This window comes from Schistocerca piceifrons, chromosome 3 (assembly GCF_021461385.2).
Source record: "Schistocerca piceifrons isolate TAMUIC-IGC-003096 chromosome 3, iqSchPice1.1, whole genome shotgun sequence".
Lineage (NCBI taxonomy): Eukaryota > Metazoa > Arthropoda > Insecta > Orthoptera > Acrididae > Schistocerca > Schistocerca piceifrons.
The window spans coordinates 412,638,635-412,663,125 of record NC_060140.1 but is presented as its reverse complement, the minus strand read 5'-3'; the positions used below and the strand labels follow the sequence as shown (position 1 = coordinate 412,663,125).

Genomic DNA, 24,491 nt, shown 5'->3' with positions numbered 1-24,491 from the left:
CCTGAGTTGGCCGTTGACTGGTAGTCACTACACCACATCTTACCAGATAATTGACACTGTAGTCTAATAAAGGTGTGACAAAAGTGAAATGTTTAGCAAAACTCTGCATAATATCATGTCAAGTAACAAGGAAGAATTATTTTCTACCTAAACTTGATATTTTGGCACAAATTTTCATTGTTGTCAGTGTCTTGTAATAATTAATATACCCCACTCTTTTGTGTAGACCAAAGATCATGCTGTAGACCTATGTTACGAGAGACAAGTATAAGCATTGTTCACACACAGCTGTGCAAAACTCAGCTCAGCGTTAACTGCTTCTTCGAAATCGTTTTGATGTATTTCCGTGCAGACTTGTATTTGACTTGACCGTTTATATTATACGTATTTCTTTATTTATATGTGTATATATTTTAATGTTTTATATTCACTTTTAATCCTAATAATAATGGTATTTTATTTGCTTTTCTGTGGGCCCCCAAAAGTACCAGGCCTGCCCTCATAGCTGGCTATAGCGTTACGCCCTTGATTACACAGAAACTTCAAGTGATCGCTAAGGCAGTGTATCCATGGGCGTCTGTATAAATTTTTGAGGAGGGGGGGGAGGGGGGAGCAAAGTTCTAAAATTGCTGTATCTGATGTAAATAAGTAGGTCAGTTTCAAAACATGACATGCCATAGGAACTAAATTTTGCAGGTGACACAAAAACTTGCTATATCCCAAAGAATTGATGCACTCTAGATTACAGGAACGTGGGCAAGTGCCCCCTCTTGTCCCTCACTTGTTATAGATCCAGTGCCTTGTAGCCAGTTAACGACAGAATGTCGAAGAAAGCAATAACGGAAGTCGGCTTCACAGAAAGTGCTGCTCTTCTCTCGGCCTGCCTTTGTTGCACAGAACGACGGCCCGGTACTTCAGCGAGCACAAAATCATTCAAAGGGGACTGATTCAAGAGGACTGAAATGAGCTCCGCAATCGAGTGACCATGTTTACCCTTTCTCATTATTTTTTGACAGAAAGTATATACTTTGCACCATAAATTGAAACTTCTGTTAATTAAACTCGCCCTTCTTACATTCACCCTTAAAAAATCCAATAAATTCGTGATACATGGGCCTCTCTGAGCAGTCCTGCTACGTGGGTAGCCATCGAATATCAGGGATGTAATAAATTACGTATGCCTCCAATAAAGTTTAGTGCTTTCCATTACCTGAGTTATTCTGAATTCCTGTCGCCATCTCTTTTTGCTCGAGCGGGCGCCCATGTATAATGTGCGCCAATCGCAAATAACATTACCTTTTACCGATCCATTGTTTTACAACTGGGAGCCCGTAGCTGTTCATTATTGCTTCAGTTAACATAGCAATAATTGTGTTGTCATACGTCCACGTGAGCAACAGTAATATAAAGTAAACATCCGGCGAAGTGAGAAAAAATTTACGATCCGTGGAAGAAAATATCCCAGATTCCGAGCTGGCAGCACAATCCCTCAATGAGACGTTTTCTACGAGATAATTATCAGTCTGATAAATGTTTGGCCGGGATCTGATGCAACTACGCTGTTTAATGCTCCGAGCAGCTCATTACTGTGGGGTAACGCTTGTACGTGGCAAGATGGTAATACAATGAAACTTTGTTTTATTATTGTTTAATTAAACCGTGATTTAGTTCATATAATATGAATTTATTTTATCGTTGTTCAATGTTCAGTTATACTAAGACTAAACTGATTTTGCTGATACAAGTTTACCTTGCTAACTTAAAGACAACTATTCTTTACACGTATAATTTTATTTTGTGGTTGTTCAGTTAAACTAAGATTAAACTGTGATTTTGCTCGTACAAGTTTACCTTGGAACATAAAGACAGCTATTTTTTACATGTGTACGAAGTCATTTCTCAGTGTTAAATTCCGTGTTGCCGACATCTCTACCGAGCACAATGCGCCACACGTGCGAAGTGTCCCGCCTCGGACCTCGAATTGCGTGACATTGGACCTGACGGACGAATCAGTGTTCCCCTGCGCACGGAGTAGCTGCGCCCTGGGGCCGCTTACCGCCCTATCGATTTATTAATACGGCGGCGCGAGGGCGCGAAATGGGGGAACGAAGCGTCGCGAGCGGCACGCGAAATGCTCTGACAGCTTAGGGGAGGCGTCGGAGGGGGTCGGGGCGCATCCTGCTTCATTATGGCTTCGCACCGTCGCTGTCTGACAGGACCAACCGCGGCCAGCTGAACGCGAATAACTGCGCTACTGCAGTCGACGGTAAAATGTGCCGAACAGCTGACTGCCGGCGGCGCGCCGCGACATAGCGCGCGGAACGCCGTTCCGCCCCGCAAAAGCGTACGGTTTCATATCGATCACATGCAAAGTGCGAGTTAAAAATAAGCGCGGCCGACATGAATCACGCGTATTCGGTCGTGCCGCAACCCCTTATGCCCCCGTTGCACGGGGCGGCAGACAGGTCGGACCTCAGTTGTTCTTCCGCCCCAACTAGTCCTCACGCGCCCAGGACCAAACAGTCCGCCTTCAGGCGACACATCAGGCACAAGTCGAGTCCTCCTATCAACAGGGCAAAGTTGCCGCTGCTCAACGATTGCGACTTCTACCCGTACGGAAAGCAGTCAGACCACTGGGCCATCCGAGCGAGAAACAGCGCCAATTCTAGGATCGTCGCAGTTAAAGATAACTACTACAGTGCGCCCTCTAGTGGAAACGTCATACATGTCGAAGATCGGAATATAATTACAGTTGACACTACTCACAATGATGACCAGTTCTTCGTCAAGGTATTTGTTGCGCGTTTTTCGCATTTCTCTTCTATTTCGTGTTTCATATGAAGTTTATATGCTTTTCAAAAAATGTGTATTGCCAACAGTATCAAAATATTTTGTCCGTCGTCTGATGTGCAGCTTTGCTGATTTATTTAGCTAATATGTAAGTGATGTTATTTTGCGACTTTTTTCTTTTCTAAGGCTGTAGTATCATTTGTTTAAGGCACTTTCCACATTAACATAATTCTTTTCCTTCTACTTCTGATACTTTCTCCTACACCTTGACGTCTTCTCACCTGGAAAATTTACTGCTTGCAAAGAAACCTTTGAGTGAATTTGAATTTCATTGACATGATAAGTGAAACTTTCCACCCCCCCCCCCTCCTCCCCCCACTACTTTCTTGCATTTTCTCTCTACCTCCATCCTCAAACACACGCAATCAAACATCACACATATTATCATCATTTTCAACATGCAGCACAACTACATAGACCTGAACACCCTTCCTTAAATTATTTTTGTTCTGCTGGCACCATTTAGCTTCATGTTTGCTTTCTACATCGTATACTGAATACAAAATCTTGTCATTCCACTTGTGTTTGCTCTTCCTTACCACATTTCATTACTTGATAGTTTGAATAAGCACTGTCTTCTTCAAGTCTCTGACTTTGGCCTTCAGAGAAATGTCTGTCATCCATCTTTTATGCCTCAGTATCATGTATGGACCATATCACTATCAGCTGCTTTAATGTAAAAAAAGTGACAACTGATATATAAAAAAATCATAGTCGTGTCATTATTTATCTAAATTAATGTTGTTCCTTACTGTTTTCTGTATGTATTCTGTGCCATATATACTTTCCTTTTGTAGAATTATTCTTTTTTGTGTTGTATGTTTTTTTTTATTGTTTACACTTTTTTAAAGGCTTAAATTTTGCTTTTTGTTAAATTAGATTTTGTCACTGGTGAGCAGAACACTATAACCTTCACATAAGCAAAGAATTGTTCCTGAGACTGAATGAAGAATCTTTATTCACCACTAAACAGGCTGTATTTATTTTGACAGATGGTATACTAGAATCAATAACCCAGAAATTATTACCATTGGAAACTGTTATGACTTGACTAAGGCTTTCGATTACGTGAACTTGGATATCCTCGTGCAAAAGTTTAAACATTATGGAATAGTAGATACAGGTTCGTGGTTTTTATCTTATATGCATGACTGAAAGCAACGTGTATCAGTTCCAGATTGGATCACATAGCAATAGGCACTTGGAACAGCAAAACATGTTGTACTGCAGGATTTTATTTTGGGCTGATACACGTTCTGATATATATAAATGACCTTTCAATTTAACTGTCAGAGAATGTAAAAATTTTGTAATTTTTTGCAGACTAGTAAAGGCATAAAAAAATACCAGTTCTCTCGATAAAACGACAGCTAATGAAATATTTGAAGACATCAATAGCAAGTTCAAGGGAAATGGATCATCATTAAATGTTGATAAGATTCAGAACATAGCATAAAATACAGAACTACTCATTAAACTTAAAAACTCAAAAAATAGTCAACCTAAACAATGAAACATAAGTGGGTGCAAGTTCCTGCTAGATTAAGATTGTGTGCTGGACCAGAAACTAAACCCGGAGTCTTGCCTTATAAGGGCAACACTTTTACTGAAGGAACCCTCAAGGCATGATTCATGATACCCCTCACACCGTTAATGATGTCCGTGGCTCTTCCCTACTTTATTAACTTCCTACATACTTTGTGAGACTGACGTGCATGGAAGAAACAGTAGTGTAGAGAAATAGCTAGTTTATAGAATGAATTTTTCTCTCTACAGCTAAGTATGCTCTGTTTAGAAACTCCTAAGCCTTGAGTTGTACCTGTATAACTCAGCCAGTACAGGTGCTGCCTGTATATATATTTTTTCTTTTTTCCAATGGGGAAAAGGGTAGGGGGGTTGGAAATGACTTGTATTACAGGCGTAATATTTTCAGAATTCAGTATGTGCTAAAAGAATCCTGCCGATATCTCTTTGAAGAACTTGGTATGCTGACAGTTGATTCCTGAAATACTAGAAAGTATCCGTTAAAGATCATCCAAAGCATGAATATAATACTAGAATGAAAAACAACCCCTACAAAGGCTTCAAGGGCTTAATATCAATATGGAAAGGAGTCAGATACTGGTCCTTCATGAACCTGCTGAAGAACTATAAAGTGTGGGCCATGTGTGGGACCTTAAGGCTCAAAGAACTTTCTAATAGGCAACTCCCTTGAAGAGCTCTTTGCAGAAAGTCTTAAAAATATATATATATTTGGGTTGTAGTATAATTAATAATAACATGAAATACAATCATGTTTCACAATGTTATGTCATTAAATTGCACTTATATAAAGTGTATATTATTGTCTTCTTTCCACATCCTATGTATCCATCTCTAATGTAATGTGATGAGAAATTAAAATTTGTATCAGAGTGAGATTGAAACCCACATATCTTGTTTATCATGCACAGTTGCTTTAATCATCAGGCTTTCCATGCACACCTGCAAGCCTGGCTAAAATTTTAAGTGTCACTGACAAGAAAGGTCAGTGATAGTGGTGCTTTCTTTTTCCTTCTCTCTCTCTCTCTCTCTCTCTCTCTCTCTCTCGGTATGTTTATTACTAAGCAGATTTTCCTGATATCATTTTATGTCAATGCATTTCAGCGAATTTATGCAGTTGGCATCATAGAACTTTGCCTGCATCTGTTGACTTGGTGGAGAATATTTGATGTGTACCACTCACCCATCGTCTATGAAAATTACTCATCCACTGTTTCACATCATAGGAAATTTTGACCCATCATTGAAGAACACTGAAGCAGTGGAGGTGCATGTTGATTTGGCAATAGACTAACAGGGAGAGAACTTTGAATATCTGTCATCCTAAGCAGGTCACATGGACAGAAAGTTTATATCATAAGTTTATTTCTTGTAACCTGTTCGTTATAGTATAATCAAATATTGTGGCCCTTCCGAGTCCTAATTGCAATTCTCTGGCAGTGGCTGGCAACACTGCAATGCTGAGATGGCCAGATTATAGTGATAGTGTGGGAGCGCAATCTTTCAAAGACCTTGTAACCAATTAATGGCAGATGAGGAGACATAGTGATCCATGGAAACATGTTTACAAAAGGCACCATATGCTCTTTTGTACTTACTGTCCCTTGTCTTGTTCAGATTCATTGATGACCTCTTTGTGATCCGGACATACAGGTCTGATAACCTCTGCTCTTTCCAAAGGCACTTCAGTACATACTCTCAAACCTGATTAACCTGGGGCTTCTCAGGTCAGGATGCTACCTTGTTGCACTTTATTCCTATCTCTGATGACTCCATAAAACTCATGACCGTATGAAACCCATTAATCTGTAACAGTACTGCCAATCTGAGAGTAGCCAATTATTCAGTATCAGGAGACCAGAGAATGGTGTGTCTGCAATGTAGGGTAGTAGGTATTGAGATATGCTGACAAGCTTGCCATGGCCTGAACAGCAAACAATGTTCCATCCTACTAGTCCATATACAGATCTATAATGCCATTCATTGCCATAATGCCATTGCTGTTTAGCCACTGAGTACCAGTCTCTGTATCACTCAGTATCACCTATGCTTTTGAAGTTCTGACCATACCTTTTGCAAGAGTTTTTCCCTGTAATGTTGGAGCAGAAGATGTAATACAGATATCTCAAAAGTTATTTTTAGAGCTAATCAGAGTTGGAAGTTGCCTAAATTTCTGAGATCAACATGGTCCTCATATAACTTTCTTCTGTAGAGTCCACATGATGATTAGAAAATACTTTTATACATATAAAATCACACTTCTGGAAAGGAATAGGAATTAAATCTGTACACAGGAGAAACAGCTCTTATTCATAACCCAATTTGCTTGCACAGCACAAAATGTTTTGGACTGTGTGCATTTTCAGGTCTGTATTCAGTGATTTTGCTGTTCCCCTTCTAAAAGCATGTGTAATGTACAGAGTGCAAATAATAACTGTTTTCAACATACCATAGTATTGTAGGGGACGTCAAGACAAACAATTTGATATAGGACAATTGTGATCTTTCAAGCCATGAAACCAGGTCAAATTGACTTGCAAAAGCCTCTTGTGCTACAGAACAAGCACACTTTGCGAGATACTGTACTGTCCTCTCACTTTCTTATGCCACCGGGTTAATCAGGCATTTTCAAACTGTAAAATTAACATTTGTATAAATTTTACCTTGCAGTTTTGTGAATTTTAACAGTAAAATTAACAATTAAATCATCTTGTTCTCTGGCCCTCTTGTTATAAAGCTACTGTGCTTGTAACAGTTGAGTTTAGATAGAATTTGGAAAGTAATTAGTTATATATTCCTGACATTGTGCCGGAATTTGGGCCATCTGCAGTGTAATAAACTCACAAGAAAAACTTCAAAAGCCAAGATCTCGAGAAAAGCATTTATTTTGATAACCGGTTTCAGTAAGACTATGTTACCATCTTTGGATCTGCAATGGACATAACCAAGCTGACAGTGAAATAGGTCTACAAATCAAGTATAGCAATGTACAAAATTAATTGTCTATACACTTGGACCAATAACATATCTTATGCTCTACATATTCACATAGTCTCCTCTGTCTGTGCTATGTATCATGCCACATCATTAATACGCATGTCAACAAATGAAAACTATTGAATATTAGCATATCATATTTAAAATAAACAATATGTACAAACATAAGGCTACTGCACTGAATAAAGAGTGCCCGTGCTCACACAGCAGCTGACTACAGCCTCAGATGCAGAACAAAAGCAGCAACTATTACATAAGCCCACAGGTGGCACTGTGGTAGTACAGTTTGGAATCATTGTGTGTAAAGCCCAGGTATGAATATACAATACCAAGTAATTGTTAATATACTAATTGAAAAAAAAAGCTTTCAAAAAACAATTATTTTATATACAAAGCATAATCCAAATCAGAAACAACAGTGGTCTTAAAATAACAAAATTTTATAAAAAGTTTTAGAAGGATCTTAAAAGACTCCAATTTATTAATATAGATTCACCTAGACATTGGGCGACACACTGTCATGTATCTAGACATTATACTCTACTGATAGTCGTGTACTATATAAGATATAATAAGAGTATATACTGTCATTTCTTCACATGGAATCTGAATAGTTAGTAGATTTAGTTTCTGAGATTGTCGTTCTAAACACAAATTTGACGATTTAGAGTGTGCTTATAAATGTATGTTGAAGAATTTGAAAAATGTTTGGGTTGATTACTTACTGTATATGTCATAAACTTATTATATAAACCAGTTTTACTTATTATATAATGGAGTCTCTCAAGATTTCCCTAAAACTTTTTATAAAAATTTGTTTGTTGCATGATTACTATGGTTTCTGATTCAGAATATGCTTTGTACATAAATATGGTTTTTTGAAAGCTCTTTTTTGCAGTTAGCATGTTAACAGTTACTTGGTATTAGATATTCATGCCTGGGCTTTACACACAATGCTTCCAAATTGTACTACCACAGTGCTGCCTGGTGGGCTTATGGAATAACTGTATTACCCTGCATCTCAGACTGTAGCCAGATGTTGTGTGAGCATGAGCACTTGTGTTCAGGACATTATTCTTTTGTTTGTACATACTGTTCATTTTCAATTTGGCATGCCAGTATCCAGTTATTTTCATGATGTTCACTTGTGTATCTGTGATGTGATACAATATGCAGCATAGATAGAGGAGATTATGTAAATTTGTAGAGCATAAAGTGTGTTACTTTTCCAAGTGTGTGGAAAATTAATTTTGTACATTGTTATACTTGACTTGTAAACCTATAACCCTGTCATCTTGGTTCTATCCATTGCAGATCCAAAGATGACAATGTACTTTTAGCAAAACCAGTTGTTAAAATAAATGCTTTATTGGTGATCTTGGCTTTTTGCAGTGTCTCCTCTGAGTTTAAGTAATTAGCTCTTGCATAGCATGTTCAAAAGCCTTTTCCTTTTGTTACCATTACAAGAAAGGTTTATGTTAATCAAAAACCGGTGGCATAAGATAGCAGGAGGATATTAAAAATTTTGCACTCTGCACTTGTGCTGTAACTTAGGTGACTCTTGAGGTTGTTTGCTGGCTTGATGGACAAGTGGTATTGTATCAAATTGTCCCTCTCATCTTGACTTACACCTACATGATACATTGTAAGCAGTTATCATCTATGCCCTGTATATTCACATGTCCTTAGAATATTTTTAGCATTAAATTGTGACTCTTTATACTCTAGTGAATACCTGTTTTATTGGCAATTAAGACTCAATATATATTACATATTTTGTATCTTTACCAATAATCACCATTCTCACTGACAAACATGTTTTTGTTTTTATCACTTTTAGGTGAATGCCAGTAGGTTTGCAAAATGCAACACCAGGAGTACAAGTGATAAGAGACATCGGCAGATATATCCTAAAGATGATGACTACACCCTACAAGAAGAAAGAACTTCTAAATGCCACATTTTTCAAAAAGAAACTGTGGTACCTCAAAAATGTGAAAGAGAAGAAGCAGAACCACCATTCGTAAAAGAACAACACATGAGAGCAGATCTGCATGATGAAATGGTAACTGAACCTGGTAGCACAATGACTGAATATGGAGACAAGCCACAGATAACACATCACACAAAAACAGAAAAACATATCATGGTCAGAAGTTCAGTAGAAGACTTGGCAAAAGATGAAGAGGGTGACGCACAGCTTGAAGTAGAGGCATACAGCACTGACAATGCAAGTTTGAAAAGTGGACACTACACAAGTACTCGTTCTGTTGAAGTCCAGGTATCCCCTTCACCACAGTACCGCTTAAGGTTTCTACCAATCTGTGGTTGTACTGCTGATGAGAGTGAATGGGAGTTTTGCCAGTGTTGTTTCATCATTAGACTGGTGGGTCGGTGGGCATTCTCCCAGTGTGGTTTGGGAATATTATTAGTGATATGGGCATTGTTAGGGGCAGCTGCATTCCACAGTACTGAAGGTCCGCATGAAGAGCAACAGGCACTGGACCTGATTGCAGCACGTAGTTGCTATGAAAGACAGCTATCTACAGAGCTACAGCACTTGGTGGGAGCAAAACATACAGTCAAAGCAATGGCTGGCACTGACCAGCCATTGGATCCTGCTTGGCAGGAAACTATTAGTGCTTCCTTCAAATCATATGAAAATCGTATGCTAGCAGCAGTGAAAGAGGGCTATGGAGAAGGAGGTGGTGGTGGCAGGATTTGGAGCTATGCTGGTTGCCTGCTTTTTGCTGTATCCCTTCTGACAACTTTGGGTAAGTTACTTATTATTTCAAATGAAAAGTCTTTGCATGTGGATGAGGGCAAAAAATAAAAGATCCCAATGTATTAGTTGTCTATGAAAGACTAACTTAGGAAGTCTCAGTAATATTTATTATTAAGTTGTGGCATGAAATGATGAGAATATATTTTACTTTGGAGATATACAGGAGAACTAAGAAAAGCACTGTGCACAGATTAGAATTTGAGACTGTAAGGTCTGATTTTTCAGAAATTTTAATGAAACAATACCAGCACAAAATTTTAATGCAAATTGTCTAGTGAAACATCTGAGAGAGTATCTCAGAGGAAATGGCATTTACTCAAGAACTTAGAATAGATTAAAATTGGAAGTTTCATAGTCAGTGCAGCAAGGAGGGTGTTCCAGAATTGCTCACTGTATTTCCTCACATTTTTCCCTTGTTAAAGCAGCAAAGTGTGACTGTGCATTGTCACACAAAAGAATCACAGTAGTAGTTGAGTTCTTCAGTGAAGATGGCTTTAGGATTTCCATAGCTTATTCCTTTCACTGAAATTATTTTGAAATCATTTATGGGCTGATCTGCAGTAAGACCCTATGCATCATGATGATGTCTGCCATGATGCTTGTCCATGGTCTTCTTTGATAGGCTACATTTTCCACAGTTACCCTTCCTGCCACATAAGTTTCATGCCATTCATACACTTGGGTGTCTTTGAAAGTGCTTCTTTCCCAAACTGTGCATGGAGTCTCCTAAAAATTTCCACTGATTTGGTGCTTTCTTTCATGAGAAATTTGATGACTATGCAATTTCCAATAGACTTGTACCTCTTACTCACACGTGGTGGTCTGACTTGAGCGTTAATGTCACACTAATTGTGGCGTCACAATGCTATTCCAGACATCCCCATCACTATACGTTTTCATCCACTACCACAGCCACCAGATTTAATTTCGATTCTTATTTGATATGCGCTTATATCTTTGAGTTATAGACTGGTTGTAAATATAAAGGAAGGTTTAAATAAGGTGGTAGAAACATTTGTAGCCACCAGGATTACTTCTTTTGAAGAGTTTGATTATTTCCGTTGTCTACTTAGTACCTGCTCCAGTGAAGCTCCCTGTCTTTTTTGTCACAGATTACAGATGTATTATTAGCATTTACAAATAAACCATTGATCATGTACATCATATGGGTTTCATCAAGTATATACACATAACAAGTAAACAAATTTGCATACACAAATGATAAATATGAGGTGTGTGAAAAAAGTAATGAGACTGATTTTTTAATCTCCTAAAGTTTTTTAATTTTTTCAAACAATAATGTTGTCACCTTGAAAGTAGTTCACATCAGTTGCTATACACCAGCAGAGTCATTGTTCCAGTCTTGGTAACAATGCTGGAAAGCTTCAATTGGTAGGGTCTTTAACAAGTCAGTCATGTTCTTCTGAATGACCTCCAGAATCTGAAAATGATGTCCTTTTAAGACATTTTTCAATTTTGGGGAAAGAAAAAAGTCACAAGGCCTCATACTAGGTGAATAGAGGGAGACACGGGAGGGGGAGGGGGGTGGAGGGGGGGGGGCGTGCGGAAGGCTGTAGAACAACAGAACAGGAATGCCTTTTGAGGTCCAAAAATTCTGTGATGGAAGTGGCTATGTGACATAAGGCATTGTCCTGATGCAGCATCCACCTGCCTCCAGTGTCCAGTCTCACTTGATTCACCATCTTCCTGAGCCTTTCAAGGACATCTTTGTAAAACATTTGATTGACAATTTGTCCTGGAGGATCAAATTCTCTATGTACAGTACCCCTACTGATAAAAAACCAAATCAGCAATGTTTTATCTTTGATTTGTTCTTTCAAGCTTGTGTCAGTCAAGGAGATGTCTCAGTGGGCCACTCCTCACTTTGCCACTTTCTCTCAAGACTGTACTCCAAAATCCAGAATTCATCACCTGTGATACACGACTGAACCATTCATGGTCACTGACATTCCTCTTAAGCAGATCAACACATGTTTCTTCGATTTTTCTTGTGCTCAGGTGTGAGATTTTTAATATCAGTTTGATCTCACAAAAACATGGACACATTTGTTGACATTTTTCGAAGATGAAGGCCTCCCAGAGTGAGGTTCATCTTAAAAGCATTCTCAGCCTTCCAAAAATGATTTGTGCTGCCAAAAAACTAGTGCTCTTGATAAGAAGTGTTCCCCATTGACCTGTTTCAACTTTTGAAGTTCACACTTGTGGGTTCCCCAAGTTATGACAAAACTTGATGGCACAGCACTGCTCTAAAGTCTACTGTTCCACATAACAAAAACACAACTTCGCTGATGGTGCACTCAAAAATAACTAGATGGCTGTGCGGAGCTGAAACTCAGACTTAGCATCTGGAAGGAATGAACACTTTGATTTACTCAAGTAGAAAAACACACCATTGCCCAGTGTTGTCTATCTGATAACTTTTCTCCACACCTTGTACATAACATATTAAATATACAACACAACAGACAATATTAATAACTGAATGGGGAAATAAAGACAATAAACAAGATATAACAGTGTATTGTAATAATTATACTGATATACAGCTATCTAGTTAAGAAAAGAAAGTTGTCAGTACATAATTACAAACGAAACTTTTAGCTGCAGTTACCTGTATTGCTGATTGCTTAGATGTCTTAGTGGACAGGAAGATATTCAGTGCTCAGAGATGAACACTCATAGATAGTGGAAATGAACTTGACCACACAAGAAACACATAATGCAAACTGTTGTGTGCATAATTAATAGACATGTGAATAAAAAAAATTGTTATAAAATGCAGACTGACAACAACAAGAAAAGCATTACTGAAGGAGAAATTTGTTAACATTGAATATAAATGTAAATTTCGGGAAGTCTTTTCTGAAAGTATTTGTCTGGAGTGCAGCCTTGTACAGGAGAGAAATGTGGACAATAAACAGTTCAGACAAAATGGCTGGATTGTAGATCTAATGAGGAGTTACTGAACCCAATTGGGAGAAAAAGAATTTCATGGCACAACTTGAGTAGAGGAAGAGATCAGTTGATAGCAAATATCCTTAGGCACCAAGGACTCATTCAGTAATGGAAGGGAATTGAATTTGAATTGAATTGAATTTTATTTGATCCTGTAAGATTACATTGTTTACAGTAAATGTACGTGTAATATAGGACATGTCAAAGTATTAACATTCATTATCACTTATTTTTCTACACCTTTAGCTTACATTTTTACATCATTGATAATGAATAACAATATATACAAATTTAATGGCATAAGTATTCTGCAACACTGTAAAACTCTTTTTCAATGAGATAGTCTTTAAGTTTCCTTGAAAAGTCATTGTGAAGTACACTATCTTGCCGGTTTTTAGGCAGACTTCTTAGTAGTCTGATACCAGAGTACTGGGGTCCTTTTTCTAGCATTGCCAGTCTGTGGGGTATGCTCTGAAATTCATTCTTCCTTCTTGTATTGTGGGTGTGTACACTAGCATTTGTAATCCATTCCTCACTACCTTTTGTGATGTACATTATTGTTTTGTATATATACAACGATGAAAAAGTTAAGATACCCAAATTCTTGAAACAGTTTCTGCACGTTTCAGAGGTCTTTCTTCTTTAAATGGTCCTAATTGCTTTTTTTTATATGAACACTCGTTTTGTCTCTTGTTTGTTTGAGTTTCCCCACACAGTCACTCCATACTGTAAGTATGGTTCGAAAAGTCCATGATGCACTGTACACAGAAGGCTTTTGTCTGAATACTGTGATAGCTACATCATTAAGAATATGACAGAGCTCAGTTTCTTACAGATATTATTGATATTTTTTTCCATTTCAGTTCATTATCCACAAGAATACCTAAGAATCTAGCAGATTCTACTTCTTCCAGCCTCGTTCCATCAACCTCTAAATCCATATCTAGAGCCTTTTCCTTGGTTTTAAACGCTGCATACATAGTCTTTTTTCGATTTATAACCAGTTCATTTTCCAACAGCCATTGAGCTGTGACATTTGCAGATATGTATGCTCTTCTCTCAAGCTGTTCCGTATTTTGGTCACTATTTAGTATTGTCATGTCATCAGCAAACAATATTTTCTTTTCTTCCTCCTCAACACCTATATCATTAACAAACACATTAAATAACAATGGCCCCATTACCGAACCCTGTGGCACTCCATATTTGATGGGTTTGGTTTCAGATTGGTATGAGTTTCCTAATTATACATACTGCTTGCGGTTGCACAGGTATGATTTTATCCATTCAACTGGTTGCCCTTGAATGCCATAGTTGCTTAATTTTTGTATCAGCATTTCATGGTCAATGGTGTCAAATGCCTTTGAAATATCCAGAAACATTGCAGAGACAACCTTTTTCTCATCTAAGGACTGTAAAATGTATTCTGTTAGACTGGCAATTGCTGATTCTGTAGATTTACCCTTTCTGAAGCCATGTTGTGAGGGTATGAGAATGTTATGTTTGTTCAAATAGTTAACTAATCTGGTATACATAAGCATTTCTAGGATTTTTGAGAAACCTGATATCAGTGGAACTGGTCTGTAGTTGTTGGGATCATCCTTATACCCTTTCTTGTACACTGGCACTACCTTCGTTATCTTCAGTTCTTCTGGAAAAATTGCATCTCTGAAAGAACAGTTTGCTATGTTCAGCAGTGGTGTTGTTATCTCCTCACTTACCAGCTTTATTACATGATTTGATATTTCATCATCACCAGCTGATTTCTTGGACTTCAGTTTCTGTATGGTTTTCCGCAATTCGTCTTCTGTGACTGGTCTTAGAACATAGTACTGTATGATCTTTTTGGTACCTTAATGCCCTTCTGTTTTTGATTATTTCTTTCCAATTTTAAGTTTTCTACTACACTGATATAGTTATTATTCAGTATGTTTGCTATTTCCATACCATCTGTGACCACTGTGTTGTCTATTTTAATTGACCTAATACCTTCTTCTTTGTTTGACCCATCTTTTTCCTTTCTTTCAGCACTGATTGCATTCCATGCTGCCTTTGCCTTGTTTTTTGAGTTCGTTATGGTGGTGGCAATTGCTCTTGCTTTGGCTTCTCTTATTGTTTTCCTATACTTCTTTTTTAAAATTTTAGAGTGAGGGAGTGAGAGTGAGAAAGAGACCAAGGCTCGAATACAACAGTCGTGTTCCAAATGGATGGAAATTGTTGTAGTTATATAGAGATGAAGAGACTTGCACAGGATGGACCAGTGTGGAGAGCTGCTTTATACCTCTCTTCAATTGAATGGCAAGAGTGTATTTTACTCTTGCTTGATTTCTTTTAATCTTCTCATCTCTGTAACGTTATCCATTTCAGGCACTCTTCTTCCTGTTTCTTGGTCATTGTCCCATAGTCAGCATTTGTTTTGTCAGATGGAGTCTGCTAGTTCGTGATTTGGTTATCTGTTTATTTTAGCTTTGAAGCCAAATTGCCTTCCTGTTATCACAATTGTCAGCTGACTTAAGGAAGAAGTAACATACATCATCAGGCTGTGAATTGTGTAAACTTCGTTCTGTTGTTGCTTTGATCTTCAGTTCGAAGACTGGTTTGATGTAGCTCTCGTGTAGAGGTCTCTTCATCTCTGTGTAACTACTGCAACCTAGATCCACTGGAACTCCCCTTAGTGGCTGTATTCACACCTTTGTCTCCTTGTACATTTTTATCACCTCATCCTAAAAACTCTCTCTCTCTCTCTCTCTCTCTCTCTCTCTCTCTCTCTCTCTACTACCAAATTAATTTACTGTGATGCCTAAGGGTGTATATCAACCTATCCCTTCTTTTAGTAAAGTTGTGCCATGAGGTTTTTCTTTCCTCTTTTTGTCTATGAATATACATGTACTATGTCTATACTCCAAATGTAACCTAATGTTGTGATGGACACTAAAGACATCATCATATAATGTTGTGTGGTAGAGGGTACTTTTGGTACCATAACCATTTCCCCCTTTCCGTGTTTCATTAGGAAATGGTGCATGGGAAGACTTTCAGAAAGTATTTTATTCATTTATTCACCTGTTCATTCATTTGTTCACTCATTCATCTCGTTCCGTTGATCTCATCAAGGAGAGCCTTCAGGAATGTGGAATGAGTCAAGGTGCATTACGATAAGATAAAGACATCATAGAAATATACTGCACTAACAATTATATCACTGTGCTGCTTCATGTTCTTCATATTTATGTCATATAAAGTCAATCGAGTAAATTAATAAGAAAGCTGCTATCTTGGAAACAGCTGCTACCTCCTCAATTTTATCACATGGCTGCTTATTATCTGATATTAATGGCCTAACATTTAATTGATTACAATAGTATATTTAAATAAAATACTTTTTGCATATGTAATAACAGAGTCCTATTTTACTTGTCATACTGCTTTATAACAAACATGGCTACTTGCCATGTAGCAAAACTTCTCTGTCTCTCAATCAAAATATTAAGATAGTTTGTTCAAAGCTCAGCTAATTTTAAGTTTCTTTTGAAGTGATAGGAATTTCCAATTGCGTACTTTGTTAAATGGTAGCTTGTTGAATATCGGCAGTGCTGGCCCGAGACCGGCTGTTGATAGTCTGCGTCACACGAAGCCCTCCCCCTGAAATCATTGCATGGACATGAGACGTAAGATGTAAGCACCCAGTTAATGTGCACTATCTGCAGGAACAAGGCCAGAAGCACAAGGAAGGTGATGTGGGGCCATGGGAAGCAGCCTGATGAGGGCCCGATGTGAACTCAAGGATGGCAGTGCCTGCGTAATGTCAGGCATTGGTGGTCAATGGGAACAGGGCTCACCCAATGGTGGCTACCAAGGGGATGGCAGAAGACATTCCAGTGAGATGGGTAATGAGGATGTAGCCTTGAAGACAACAGTGTCAACGTCAGTAATCAGTGACTGATGGGAGTGTGGCTTGATCAACGCCAGCTGCCAGTGGGATGATAGTGCCTCTGGGACGTCAGGTATCGGCAACCAGAGGAAGCATGGCTTGACCTATGGCAGCCACCAGTGGGATGACAGTGCCTCTGGGACATTGTGTGTTAGCAGCTAATGAGAGATTGGCTCAACCAATGGTGGTCACCAGAGGAATGACATGATGTGGTCTAACAAGGCTGTCAGGTGGTAGGAAGCTGCTTATGGGAAATCCAATAGTTGGGTCATGGGACCATAAGCACAGAACTGAGTGGAAAGTATAATGAGCTGCAGATGCACTCACAAGGCTGAAGGACTGGCACAGAGGTGGGGAACATTGATAATGATCAGTTAGACGATAGAGGAGTGCTGGGAAATGTATGTGGAACAGGGGAGGCGGATAGGCGTGGCAGGGACTCGGAGGGGGCCGGGCTGGCTGAACTGGTACAATGATCGGAGAAAGTCAGATGGGACATTCCCAGGGCATCAACAGGCTCAGCTGGATGGTAATGGCCCAGTAGTTTGTTGGCAAGCAATAGATGGGCTCAGCCAGAACTGGTAGAGATGATGTCATTGATGGTGCAGGAGCCAAAGTCATTCTCTGATCAATGTTTTATAGATAGTTTTGGGATTCTAGTCAGGAGCCTTGAACATAAAGCTTTTTAAGGTGAAATAAGCTTCATTGGCTGCAATTAGTCTCTGCTTTGTTTCATAGGAGGTATCATTTGGATTGGTTACAATCAAACCCACATACTTGAAATGATTGACTCTTTCAAAGGTATAACTACCCATCATCATTTTGGCTGGCGTGTTATCCCTGCGCACTTTCCCAGCAGCTACATATTTTGTTTTCTGCTTGTTGGTATTTAGTTCTATAGTCCTGCTGGCCCGTTCAAGTGTGGTGAATGTCTCTTCCATTGCCATCAGAGGTCTTGCTATTACATTGATGTCATCCGCATAGGACAGCATCTACACAGATTTATAAAAAATTGTTCCTCTATTGAAGATATTCGCTTCTCTCATCACCTTCTGCATCACTGCACTGAATAGGAGGCATGCCAGTGCATCACCCTGCCGTAATCCATTTTTAATTCCCAGAGTATTGGACAACATTCATCCAGTTTGTAGGCTACCTTGCATTCGTGTCATTGTCATCTTAGTATCCTTTTCAGTTTTTCTGGAATACTCACTTCACCTACAGTTTGATATAGCTGCTCTCTGTGTACACTATTGTACACTGCTTTAAAATCAATAAATAGATTATATGTTCTGACCCCATATTCCTTTGATTTTTTTTGTTTCAAAATTGCCTTAGGGTAAATATGTGGTCAGTAGTTGACTTACCAGGGATGAATCCACACTGGTGTGGCCCTGTTTCCCTCTGTATTGTTGGAAGGAGTCATTTGTACATTATGTTAGAAAGGATGTTACATCCTAGATTATGCAGTGTGATTGCACTATAGTCACTGCATTCCGTCTCGTCTCCTTTCTTATATATAGGGCGTGCAATTTCCTCTTTCCATGTTTGAGTATTTTCCTCTTCTTCTCATACTAAATTAACCAGTTTCGGGATGTTCCTTACCAATTCAGAGCCTCCTTGCTTGAAAAATTCTGCTGGGATGCCATCTGTTCCTTCCGACATGTTGTTCTTTAATTTCCTCGTTGCAGTTCTCACCTCCTCTAAGTTAGGTGGGTCCGCATTGTTATTCAGTTCCTCTTTCTCCTGCATTTCTGTTTGGTCCCTTGGTACAACTGGTCTCGGATTTTGATTTGATCCATTATAAATGGTTTTTGAAAGCCTGTGACTGTGAAAACAATTGTTTGTTTATAAATAAATCTTCTGCTACCAGTGTTTTTTTTCTTAATTTACTTTTTGCACGATGCATTTCAGAAAATGATTCCCATTTTCAAGTGTTTTTTTTTTTTTGTGTGTATTAAGCTATTTCTATTGATTTTGTCAATGTGTGAGAGTCTGCTTCATTTCATTGACTTTTACTGCAATATATAAGAAACGCGCGATTTTTTTTTAGTTGGTTATCGATTCTATTGGTGAAGTTAGTGGCGAAATTTAGGAGAATTTGCACATACAGTTTTTTAATGGTCCATTTGTGCAGAGTCTCACACACACTAAATATCACACACAGCTTGTTGTACACTCAAACATCAAAAATAGCTTATAGAAACAAATAGTTACAAAGATCTTCCTACAAGTAGTCCACATAGATAACATTTCAGGTCTTTCATAGATTATGATATGCTTTTGTACAGAGGTTATTTATCTTAACAATTTGGCTCATAAATTACTTATATCAATTTTACAATTGTGCTTATTTCTATCTTTCACTATTTTTATTTAAGTATACTATTGAAACACCTGAAGAAATTCACTGATTCACTTTCAAGTTTTTGTCCAATATTTTATCTTCAAATTTTCTGTAATGTGAATATATCTCCAGTTCTTCTAACAAATCCATGTTATGTCCTTTATTTAGTCAGTGGAGTACTTTGACATTTTACTCTATTTTTCAAAATGGGTGTCCTGTATTATGTGTGTTGCTATTGCTGACGTAGTGTGTTTGTTGTGTGTGTACGCTTTAATGTGCTCTGTGTACCTGGTGTTGAAATTTCGGTCTGTTTGTCCTAGGTAGAACATGGAACATTCCTGGCATGTTACCTTGTATATTACAGTGTCTGAATATGGATCATTACTACACTTTATATTATGTATTAGTTTTTGTTGTAGTTTATTAGATGAAGGAAACCGAATTTTTACTTTGTGATTTTTGAAAATATTTGCAATCTTGTGTGATACATTGCCTATGCATGGGATACTAGTTATACATTTGTTTCTCTTTTTTTATCCTGTGGTGCAGTTTGCACCTGGGTCTTTCTTCACTTTGTCTAGGATTGTGTCAACCATGGAAACATTATAACCATTGGCAACTGCAATTTTTTTCACAGCGTTTATTTCATGTTGCATGTTTTCTTGGTTCAGTGGTATTTTTGTTGCCCTATGTAGCACTGACCTGTATGCTGCCTGTTTATGGATACTGGGTGACATGAAGTTGCAGGGACTGTGGTGTCAGCCATTGTGTTTTCCTATAAATTTTGAATGTGCATGTTGTTATAACCTTTAATCACCAATAATTGCGTGGATATTCAAACACACTCACTTAGAAACAATAGCTGGTTACATGATAACAACTCAGTATCTCTTATTCGACTGCCGAGCCGTGACATGCGGCCGGCACCATTCGTAGCTAGGTGGCGCTCCCGCGCTCAGCCGAGTTGCGGAGCGGCTCTATCACTGTTTGCACATACTGTCGTGGCGGCACTGTTAAATGTCGTGGCACTGTCACAACACTTTTCCCCCCTTGAAAAAAAAAAACACTCACTTCCTTGGAGACATGGACAGTGCGCAGACATCCATGGCCTCTTGTGAGGCCCCGATAAGATCCCGTGGAGAGACACGAGAGATGATGGGTGAAAACTCCGGAGCAGCATCCATAGGTGTCGTGGACCTGGGGGCGTGCTCCAGCGAGATGGGTCCCGGAGAAGGCAGCGTCGCGACTGGGGCCAGTTCCGGCGTACGCGGAAGCAGTAGCGACGTCGGCTGCATTAACACGGACGGTAGATCGGCAGCAGTGACAGGACTGGCTTCTTGGGCTGGTGGAGGCGAAGGAAGGGGCAGTGCCACTGGCGTGGCCACCACTTGTGGGCGCATCTGGTCATAATGGCAAACAACCATGCCGTCGTCCGTACGTATTTCACAAAGCTGGCGGCCGCGAAGAGCCTTGACCACCCCTGGAATCCATTTAAGGCGAGATCCATACCCTCGTGCCCACATGTCGGCGCCCGCCGAGTATTTTCCCGCACTAGGGGACACAGCACAAGGCCTGACAGGGTGAAGCAGGTGCAGTAGAGTGCGCGGTTGGTGGCCATGCAAGAGTTCAGCAGGGCTGCAATCACCCAGAGGCGTGAAGCGATAAGAACTCGGAAATTGCTGCAGAGCGTCATCTGTGGAAAAATCACTAAGGAATTTTTTCATCTGGCTTTTGAAAGTGCAGACAAGGCGCCTGACCTCCCCATTCGATTGTGCTGTAACATGATGAATCCCGTGTCCAGTACAAAAATCACAGAAGGCCTGTGAAGAGAACTGAGGGCCATTGTCCGTGACGATCGTGGATGGAAGACCTTCTAGCGCAAAGATTTTGGACAAAGCCAGCGTTGTCACCACAGTGGTGGGTGACAGACATCGAACAACAAACGGAAACTTCGAGAAGGCGTCAATCAACAGTAGCCAATAAGTACCAAGGAAGGGGCCGGCAAAGTCAACGTGCACCCGTTCCCATGGCTGCGCCGGATCAGGCCACAGAGAGGGCATTGTATGAGGTGCAGCCAGTTGTTGAGCACAGTGGCCACACGCAGCAACCATGTGGACGATGTCCGAATCAATACCGAGCCAATAAACGTGCCTGCGGGCCAGGGACTTAGTCCGAGAAATACCCCAATGGCCTTCATGCAACAGTTTGAGAACATCTTTGCGAAGAGAGGCTGACACCACGACCCATGGAGATGCACCATCCGTGGCCAGAAGAACAACACCATCACGAACAGACAGACAAAGGAGCAAGGCATGGTAGTTGCGAAGGGAATCCGATGCCTAGCCCTTGGTCCTGTCCGGCCAACCCCGTTGAACAAAACTGATCACCTGACGCAGGACCGGTTCCCGCGCAGTAGCCAATGCGACCTGCGAACCTGTAAGTGGAAAACCCTCGACCGCACGACGTTCTTCCTCATCAATGTGGAAACAGAGTGGTTCATCACGATCGAAAACTGGGTTGGGGCCCATCGGCAAACGCGACAATGCGTCAGCGTTGGCGTGCTGGGCCGTGGGGCGATAGTGAATCTCAACGTGAAAACGAGACAAGTATAAGGCCCAACGTTGCAGGTGGTGAGCTGCCCTATCCAGAAGTGACAGCGATGGGCTGAACAGAGAGACCAGTGGTTTGTGGTCAGTGATGAGGTGAAACTTAGAACCATACAAAAAAATGCTGAACTTTTTTAGAGCATAAATGATAGCGAGTGCCTCCTTTTAGATTTGAGAGTAATGCCGTTGCGCATCGTTGTGGGTCTTGTAAGCATAGGCGATGGGTCATTCCGACCCATCCTCATACCGATGGGTGAGACCAGCCCCTAGGCCACACTGTGACGCATCAGTCGCCACAACCAAGTGCTGACCTGGGCGGAATGTGGCAAGACAAGGCGCCGACTGCAAATGAGCCTTCAGGCGGACAAAAGCCTGCTCACACTCGTCGGACCAACAGAAAGGGATGTTTTGCATAACAGCTGATGCAGAGGATGAGCTACCGCCGCCACGGATGGAATGAATTTGTGATAATAAGCAATCTTGCCTAGAAATGCCTGAAGGTCTTTGACCGTAGACGGCCGGGGTAGAGCGTTAATGGCCGCAACGTGCTGACGTAGAGGACGTATACCCTCACGGGACAAGTGGAAACCAAGATACACAATGGAGGGTTGGAAGAACTGTGACTTGTCCAGATTGCACCTCAACCCAGCCGAATGCAAAACCCAAAACAGTGAACGCAAATTACAAAGGTGCTCCTCAGTGGAGGCCCCCGTGACAACGATGTCATCCAGATAGTTGATGCAGCCGGGAACGGAAGCCGTGAGCTGTTCCAAAAACTGCTGAAAAATGGCCGGCACACTAGCGACACCAAATGGCAATCGCTGGTACTGATACAACCCACAAGGAGTGTTGATGACGAGAAATTCCTTGGAAGAAGCATCCAATGGCAACTGATGGTACGCCTCCGATAAGTCAAGTTTGGAAAAGAATTGGCCCCCAGTGAGCTTGGTAAATAACTCCTCAGGACGGGGAAGAGGATAAGTGTCAATGAGGCTCTGAGCGTTGACAGTGGCTTTAAAATCGCCACACAATTGCAGACTCCCGTTTGGTTTAGAAACCACCACGATTGGCGATGCCCATTCGCTGGAGGTAACAGGAAGGAGAATCCCTGAAGCTGTTAACCTGTCTATCTCAGCCTTGACAGGTGCACGCAACGCCACCGGAATAGGGCGTGCCCGGAAAAACTTAGGGCGAGCTGTAGGTTTAAGAGTAATGTGGGCTTCAAAATCCTTGGCATGACCCAGACCAGCAGAGAACACAGACGAAAATTCAGAACACAATCCATCCAGCTGTTGATATGGAATATCCTCAGATATGAGGTGCACCTCATCATCAATGGAGAACCCAAACAACTGGAAAGCATCATAACCGAACAGGTTTTCAGTGCCCGCATGATCCACCACATAAAACGTGAGGGGCCTAACAACAGGCAGTGAAAGCATCAAACTGGCCAATGATAGGAATTTTCTGTTTATTATAAGTTCTCAGATTTCGTGTAACTGGAGACAAGGGAGGGGAGCCCAACTCCAAATACGTGCGAGAATTAATGAGAGTTACTGCAGAGCCAGTGTCCACTTGCATGCGAATGTCTTTATCCAGAACACGAACAGTAACAAACAACTTATTTGTTTGAGAAAGCACACAGTTAACATCCATGTCCGATGCCTCGTCCTCATCGACAGGAACTTTAGGGGACTGACACACAGAAGCAATGTGGCCTTTTTTCCTACATGAATTACACGTGGCCCAACGTTTTGGACACACGGCCCTATCATGCTGTACGAAACAACGTGGACAAGAAGGAAGTGCGGAACGAACCTGCTTCTGTGGTTGCGGTTTTCGCTGCAAGCATTGCGGCCCAATGCGACGTTGTTTACGCGAGTGAACTGCCACCACATCTTTGTTCTCCTGTGAAACAGGCAAATTGTCCGTATCGAAAGTTGACCGTACAGTGCCTATATCACACCACGTGTCTATTTGCGCGCCAGCAGCGTGAGACACTTCAAAGATTGAGCGATGCTTAGAACTTCCGACAACGATGGGTTTGGCAGTTGTAGGGCACGTTGCCGAACTTCTTTATCAGGAGCAAGGCGTAGAATAGCATCCCTCACCATTGAATCAGCATAAGACTCATGATGAGTGTCCGTGACAAACTGACATTTCCTACTCAGACTGTGTAGTTCCGCCTCCCAAGCCTGGTAAGATTGATGGGGCTGTTTACGACACCGGTAGAATGTCACGCAGGCGGCAATGACATGGGTGTTTTTTTGGTAATAGACAATAAGTCACACATTTCTTGGAAGGACAGAGAGGCAGGTTCTCGCAGAGGGGCTAACTGAGATAGCAGCTGATAGATCCATGGGGAAATCCAAGATAGAAATAACGACTTACACATAGGAGCATCGACAACACCGAAAGCCAAGAAGTGTTGCCGCAAACACTTCTCATAATCCTCCC

At 40.5% G+C, this 24,491-nt stretch overlaps 1 protein-coding gene across 3 annotated transcripts in view; it reads left to right on the top strand.

The window, feature by feature from the left end:
* The first annotated feature begins 2,237 nt into the window (after positions 1–2,237).
* Positions 2,238–24,491, top strand: part of LOC124789639 — a 96,615-nt gene continuing 74,361 nt past the window's right edge. For all 3 annotated transcript variants that reach the window (XM_047257067.1, XM_047257068.1, XM_047257069.1), the window contains exons 1-2: positions 2,238–2,790; positions 9,230–10,163. In XM_047257067.1, the coding sequence (XP_047113023.1) occupies positions 2,401–2,790; positions 9,230–10,163 (1,324 nt within the window). In that variant the 5' untranslated portion in view covers positions 2,238–2,400. The remainder of the gene's footprint in view (positions 2,791–9,229; positions 10,164–24,491) is intronic.